At 32.6% G+C, this 8351-nt stretch overlaps 1 protein-coding gene across 1 annotated transcript; it reads left to right on the plus strand.

The window, feature by feature from the left end:
- Positions 1–234: 234 nt before the first annotated feature.
- LOC139519577 (uncharacterized transmembrane protein DDB_G0289901-like) lies at positions 235–3745 on the plus strand. The gene is made up of 5 exons (XM_071311746.1): positions 235–277; positions 493–579; positions 1233–2327; positions 2778–2831; positions 3628–3745. Exons 2-5 carry the CDS (start codon positions 498–500, stop codon positions 3639–3641), a joined length of 1245 nt encoding a protein of 414 aa, XP_071167847.1. The 5' UTR covers positions 235–277; positions 493–497; the 3' UTR covers positions 3642–3745.
- The last annotated feature ends 4606 nt before the right edge of the window (positions 3746–8351 follow it).

The raw sequence follows: 8351 nt of genomic DNA on the forward strand, positions 1-8351 counted from the left end.
ATAGATTGTCAAGTAAGCAGACGTTAGTTTAATTTGTGGTTTGAAATCATGTTAAACATTACTTTAAAACTAAGTGTTAAGAATAAAGAATGATAGGTGTATCTAACAACAATTTTTACATTAAAAATTAGTCTATATACCAAAGGTCAAACTTTATGCTCGGTCAAGAAAGCGCAATGCACGTACACGTAGCTGTATAAAAGAGAAAATTTACTTATCATTTATGCATAACGATATACACATCAGTAACTAAAGGTACCAACAAACAGAAAACCAGGTATTACAATTTTTAGCTTATAAGTACGACTACCAACTAATATAAATCAACATTCATTAATTAATTTTTTATATAAGTATACCAACTAATATGAAAATTTTTACTTTGCATGAAGTATTTATCTATTTATCAATCTTGAATTACATGTTTCAACGACATATTTTTCTTCTTACTTCTCAAATCAAATGTTTGTAAAATATTTGAATTCATTTCAGGCAGGATGAATACTTTGATTACCGTTCTGCTAGTGACTTTGTCCTATGCTAATGCTGTACCTACATACGGCGGCGGTAGAGGAGGAGGTCTGTATTTTTTTTTTATAATATATTATCGCTCTATTGGATCAAGCAAAGGCAATATTTATTAACCTTTATAAAAACAGTTCCCTTTACACTTGTTTTTTTTTTATTACGACGGGAATGAATTGAAGCGGCTTAGAATTAGGATTGATTTTGGGCAGTTTAACATCCAGAGGCTAATGTTTTAGGCTCATACAGTAGAAGAAGTATATATTGATAAATCGAAACAGTAGAATATGAAAATTGAGACAATCGGAACTTAAATCTACAACTTGACAATCACATATTCCTAAGTCAGTTCAGGCAATGATTTCCTAAAATGAAAATAGCGCGCACTCTCCTACACAAATGCCTTGGATATAACTTCTCACTGCTTATGTAGTAAGAAATGGTACTGAATGTTGATGGTAGCTGCCTACAAATATATTTCCCTATTGTTCATTGCACTTTTTAATTTTTGAATGATTATTTTATCAATAATAAAATTATTTGGAACACGATGGATATAACAAAATGCCATAAAAGTTATTTTCTATTTCAATAAGAAAGGTTAGTCAGAAAAATAGCCTCAAAAATAAACTAGAACATTATTATGAAACAAAATTTTATTTTATATTTGCTTATATCATTTAATATACGTGTTTGAATTATTTCAGTCAGTGGTTCTATCAGTGGGTCCCTTGATGGATCTATTGGCGGCAATGTGGGAAGTGGTTTCGGAAGTGGAATTGGTAGCAATGGAATTTCTAGCTCTCTCAGTGGTGCTCTAAGTGGAAACTTGGGCGGAGTTGGCGGAAGTAGATTTGGTGCCAATGGAGTATCTAACTCTCTCAACGCTGCTTTAAGTGGAAATTTGGGAGGTAGTCAGAGAGGTGGGGTTGGCAGTAGTCAACTATCTAGTTCTCTAAACGCTGCCGTAAGCGGAAACGTGGGCAGAGGCATCGGAGGTGGTCTTGGAGGTAGTGGCATATCTAATTCTCTTGCTGGTGCTCTAAGTGGAAATGTGGGAGGTAGTCTAGGAGGTGGTCTTGGTGGTAGTGGATCATCCAGTTCTCTCAACGCTGGTTTAAGTGGAAACTTGGGAGGTAGTCTAGGAAGCGGTATTGGAAGCAGTGGAATTTCAGGTTCCCTGGCTGGTGCTCTTCGTGGAAATTTGGGAGGTGGAATTAGTGGTGTTGGTGCCGGCAGATCTATCTCCATCAGCATTAGTGCCTACCTCAGATTGATTTCCTACATCTCTGCTCTTCAACAAGCTGTTTATAGTGCCAATACCTTAGCAGCAGGATTAAGTGGTGTAATTAGTGGCGGAATCAGTGGAGGAGTTGGTGGTGGAGTAGGAGTTGGATTAACTGGTGCAGTAGGAGGTGGATTCACTGGTGGTGCTGGGTCTAACTTTGCTGGACAATTTGACGGTGGATTCACTGGTGGTGCTGGATCTAACTTTGCTGGACAATTTGACGGTGGATTTGCTGGTTCTGTTGGTAATAATGGATTCGTAACCAGAGATGCTAGCAGCAGATTTGTTGGTTCTGATGGTAGAACTGGATTTGTAACCAGCGGTGCTAGTAGTCAATTTACTGGACAAGTTGGCAGTGGATTCATTACACAACAACAAAGTAGAAGTGTTGGCATTGATGGAGCAGGGGGTTTGAATGGAGGAATTTCCGGTGGATTAAGTGGTGGAATTTCTGGGAGAGTAGGCAGTAGAATAGGAGGGGCTGCAGGAGGACTTAGTAGTTCAAGTCTTTCAGGTCAGTGTTGTGTGTAGTCATTTTGGTAAAACAGGTTGTACAACATATTAAAACATGAACTCTATTAAATTGTTTTTATGATGCAATCCTTGATATATAGAACCATTATAAATATTGATATGAAAAGACAAAATATTGATTGTTTAAGTGCTGTTATCGACATTAACTTTATTATATACACTGACTTCACTAAGAGTTTTCTCCCTTTTGTATGTTAAAGTTTTGTTTGTTGAATGTAGGGTTAAAATACTTTTTTACTTTGCAAATTGTAAGGCCTTCGTTTTTATATAAGGTGTTCTGGACCTACCGCCAATCATGAGTTTTACCAAACGACTGGCGTATCAAATTATAAGCCTGATATGTTTATCCACTGATCTTATAAAGTATAATTAAGAGATGTTGTATTGTCATTATATAGTAATTTATTTGTAATGATTATGTTGATTTTAGGTAATCTCCAAGGAAGTATAAGAAGTGGATTCGGCGGCAGTGCTGCTGAAAAAGGTGAGTGTTGGAAATAATGTTAAAAAACAACAATATAGAAATCAGCAAAAATCATTATAAGATGATTAGTTCGTTAACAAAATAATTACAAGAGAGGGCCAATTTCCACTATTTTTGGACGCACTTGGACAAAACCCGAAAGCCTTTAAATCCTATTGGAAATTTTGATATAGAAGAGTGTAATTAAATAACTCGTAGATTTTCAGCAATTTTACTATTTACGTATAAAACTGACATTCAAAATGTAGTTATCCGTTTTACATAATTAATAAGGGCAATGTTACTAATGTATACATGTTTTTGTCAAATATCAGATCGAAGACATTTTTAACCACAATACATTACTTGTTTCTGTAAATAATATACGTTCATAGAACTGAAAATATCATTTAAAATATAATTAGCTTTCATTTAAAACTACCCTTCTTGCAAAAGTTTAAATATGAATTGGAATGAAGTGGACATCTATGTGTATTGCAATCTTGAGTAAACTATTCGGGATGGGCTTTGCTCAATGTTGAAGATCGTACGATGACCTATAGTTGTTAATGTCTGTGTCATTTTGGTCTTTTGTGGATAGTTGTCTCATTGGCAATCATACCACATCTTCTTTTTTATATTTAGTCCTTTGGTAAATTGTTAAATATGGTTATTAATTTTGAATTTTGAAATAGCTTACATTATCAGATACAACATTAATAATTGAAATATTAATAAATATGATACCATGATTCTTTTTATTTTAATTATGTGAACAATGTGCTATATGTTTCCATTATATATGATTCTTTTGTAGGATCAGCATATTAGATAAGAGATGTATATTTATCGAACGTCTGAAGTCGATCGACACACAACCACATTTGCTCCTTTGTTGTATTTACTTGGTTTTGGAATAAAACATTTCGTATCAATATCGTATTTGTATTTTATTTTATTAGTACAGCAGTAACGAATTAACAAAATTCGAATCACAACCTACAGTTTTGATCAATTGATTTGTTTAGTCATCCTTGTGGTTGAAAACGTTCATAAAGAGTTGACAATTCACTTGCAAACCGAAAATATATTTTACAAAAAGAGGAATGCTGAATTTTCATATGTCTGATCTATTTTACCTTGAAACTTCAGCTAAAGAGGAAAAACTTCTTTTATTGTACAGTATATCCAATTTAGTTATACAAAAGTGTCGTAACAAACAACATTATATAACTCAGTGATTCACCACGAAACCTCTTTCTTACTTGATACATCTAGTTTTAAAGCATGCAAACCTTACATCCACATTCACTGTAAAAGTAAGTAGTCAATTTGTGGTGTGAATAAAATAGCTTTACTAAAATATCTAAAATTTTGTCAGATTACTTTATAATGAAATATTTCTTTTCTATCCTGTACACAAGAATTTCTTATTCTAAAATTAAAGACAACTTGAAAAATGGCCAAATTAGTTGCATAAAAATAAATGGCCAACGAAGGTTAAAATATCTTGCTTTAGGAGAGGGTGAGTTCTAATTGGTAAAAATAAACACTCTTATTCACCCATAATAGTGACAAAAATTAAATAGACATTGAAATAATGAAATTGGCATTGCACACTTTTTTATAAGGTCTTAAGCACGTGTTTTTTCAACAGAAAATTCCTACAGTGATCCTCTTCTGCCACCTCATACAAGGACAAAATGACAAACAAAACTCCATTTCTCTTCCGCCATATAAAGTTTCAATTCGCAGGTTGCTGATTACATAAATATACATCATGTATTCCATAAAATAAAGAATTGTAAAGATACAGTTAGGTCTGTCACATATCCCGGCTTAAATCTAAAAATAGACAATAAGAGTTAGTTGAGAACTACAATTTACAGCAAAGGTGATGAGTTTTCTGATGTTTATCTTACTATGATCAACACGACGGGTACGAGGATGATCTACTATACATTCAAGAGCACATGAAATACTCAAAGGTTTGTAGTTGGTTCGTGGTTGATAAAGTTGGATGGGTAGTGTTTTGTTATTTGTTATTTGTCTTTTTTATTTTTCTATTTGCCTAAGTTTCGTCTGTTTTTACGTGTTATTATTGGGTTTTTTTGTTGTTTTTTTTTGTATCTAATATCTCCTTACGGAATTGTTACAAAAAAATGAATATGAGTCTCACTTGAAAAGGTTCGACTCACGCTAACATTTTGTTAGTTCAGACTCATATCGATTAAGACATTGACGATATTCAGGATTTTACCTTTAGGTAATGTAAGAACAGAAGTGATTTCCTAAATTTAGAAAGTTTCCCCAAAAGACATTTAAAAAATATTTCTAAAACAATTATATCGAACATACATATTTTATAATAAGATGTGGCGTAATAAGAACCATTTTTATAGTCACAGGCTGAAATTTGAAAATTACCATTCTGACATTCAGTGAAAAGCTTTACTGGTAATGATGCGTTTACCAAAATTTCAATAAAAGTTTAAAATGTTTACTTTTTGTCTATCAACTCCTAACGTATTCGGTTATTAAAACATCATTAGTTTGTAACTGTTTTGATTTGGGGGTAACTGTGATGTTTGCCCTGTACATTTTAAGAATCCACTAAAGTCAAAATATAGGATACTTCATAAACATCTAAACTTTGCCTGTATTTTTCAACCTATAATGAATAAAGTCCTAAACTATGAGAACATATATGTTCATTTAAACATACTTAACATATACACACTTTGTAAATTGTAAATACACTTGAAATTGTTATGTTGTGGCCAAACCGGTTCTTGGGGTGAACACTAAATTTTCAAAACAATCTGGAGGCCTGCGAGACGATCTAATTTGCTTAAAATTGGTATGGACGAATACTGTTACATGTAATGCAGGGCAAACTCATGTTGATTTGTCACATACATATGTTTCAATGGCATATTTGTCCAATTTCTGTATGGTACTTGCGATATTCGTTCACCAAGATACATGAAACTAACTGAAACTCGAAAAACAATACATTTTCTGAAAAATCAACACGAGCTTGCCCTGCATAAGATATAACAGTATTCGTCCATATCAATTTCAAACAATATAAGTCGTCTCGCAGGCCTCCAGATTTTTTTGAAAATTTAGTGTTCACCCCAAGAACCGGTTTGGCCACAACATAACAATTTCAGGTTTATTTACAATTTACAAAGTGTGTATATGTTAAGTATGTTTAAATGAACATATGTTCTCATAGTTTAGGACTTTATTCATTATAGGTTGAAAAATACAGGCAAAGTTTAGATGTTTATGAAGTGTCCTATATTTTGACTTTAGTGGAACCTTAAAACACATCTACATGAACATATCATCATTTACTGTGTTACAACCTAAGATGAAGCCGACGAAAAAGTCGTTCAACAAATAACGAGACGCATGATGTCAAATCTCGCCGAAAGAAGGACACAAACCTAATATTATAACAATTGTATATTCACATATTCTATTTATTAGTTCACTTTGAGGATGGCAGTATGTAATTAATCTTCAAGCAAACCAAATGACTATTCCCCTGATAGATTCATATATTCTAAAACAATATTGAGTACTTATAATACTTGTAACGATACAGTCATATGAATATCTAGGCAAAATATTCTGTTAATAATCCAATTTTTTATATTGCATTTATATTATGTCAGTTCTATGATTGAATCAGAGTGATAACGTTTACAAAGTATGATAAACAATATCTTAAAGCAAGGTATTTCTACCATCGTTATACCTTGATATAAGCAATTTCTCGTTTAATAAACATTATAAGTTCTTGTCTTAAGGGTAGAGAAGATACATGTTTTATAGAAGAAGTCTTACAATAAGAAAAACGTAATGTAATCAGATTACTATTTGGATAATTTAGTATTCACATTTGCGTCACACCCTCCCTAGAGAATAAAGGCTTACAGTGCTTGTTTTTATTTTAATCCATAAAAATAGATCTTAAAATGTTTGAAATGGGTTATCATTATTCTTTTTACATTGCAGATGGCTATGGCTTGCTTGAGTTAGCATTGTTTTAAAGGCAATTACGAGGAGTTTTATCTCGGGGTTCCCCGCAATTACAATATCATATATTCAGTAATAGACGATTCTGTAAGCAGCGTCGTTTGATAAATTCTGGAATTCAAAATACTTACGTGCTTGCGGATAAAAACAGATAACGATATCATATCATTTACTAATTACAACACATAAATTGTATCTTTGTGCTTTCATCATATTGTAAATGGTTGCATTAAGTCTTGACGGGTTATCTGCTTGTTGACTCTGCATACTCAAGATAAAAACTAAATAAAAGTCTATATCAGTTTTTGTTTCGTATTCCTAATTGAAGGCGTCAAAACAAATATTTCAACAGCCTTCCAAGATTTCATAATACTTTTTTTCTGTGTAACCCTTAGATCTTTTTTTTCTTAGTACATGCTCCACACAGTGAAACGGTCAATATGAAAATAATGGCAAAACATTCCACAGTTATACAAGCATCAATTTTTACACATGGAAACTTTATATATAACGTAGTATGAACCAGCAGTTTTTAATCGTAATTTCAGCAATTTTAAAGATGGCCAATAGTACGAACATAATAGTTTTGAAAATGATTACCCTGGTCTAATAAAATGAATACCATGACATAACGCTGGTCGGCTAGCCATTTAACCAGGTTCAACCCACAGTTGTTTTTTTAAGTCCTTTACAAAAGTCGGGAGTGGGGCAGTTGATATCAAACAGTCTGTTTCTATGTACGTTAGCGTTTGTTTTTGTTGCAGTTCAATGTGTTTATTGTTCCGTTGCTTTCCTCTTATAGTTGATGTGTTTCCCTCGATATCAGTTTGTTACCCGGATTTGTTTTCTCTTAATATCGATTTATGAACAGCAGTATTCTACTTTTGCCTTTATAAGACAGGCTAATAAGAACAACTCTGCTATATAAAATGAAGGAAACAGTAGTGTACAAGCACGGGAAAATAAAAAGCATATAAAGCAACATATGAAATTGAAAAGTCAATCCGCAAAAAACCTACTACCAAAAAAATGTCAATTTATCCTCCCTTAAAAATGTCATAAAAGAAACTGCACACTGTTGCAATTTACTGCTGTGTGACTCGATATTTCGGGTCAGTCTTAGCTTTGTTCATTTGTTACATGGAGGCTCTTAATTTCGCCTCATATACGGTCATTGTGTCGTATTCAAATTGACGGATGTTGCATATCTTATTTTGGATACAATTCAAAATTTTAGAATAAAGAAAGTCATTAAAATATATGTGTAACATGAGTTAAATAACGTTCGATTAACGATCAGGCTGTATGTATGAACAAAAAATGTAGTTATATCTAATAGTTAATTTTGATTGAAGGTGGTAATGGATAACCCATTGTCCTTTTAATCATTACAGCATCTACAACTGCAATAGTTCAATTCTTGATTTTTTGTTTGTAGTATTTTTTAAACGATAAGGATGTTCAAGTAAATTTTTAAATCTTAGTGTGTGA

This window comes from Mytilus edulis, chromosome 4 (genome assembly GCF_963676685.1).
Source record: "Mytilus edulis chromosome 4, xbMytEdul2.2, whole genome shotgun sequence".
NCBI lineage: Eukaryota > Metazoa > Mollusca > Bivalvia > Mytilida > Mytilidae > Mytilus > Mytilus edulis.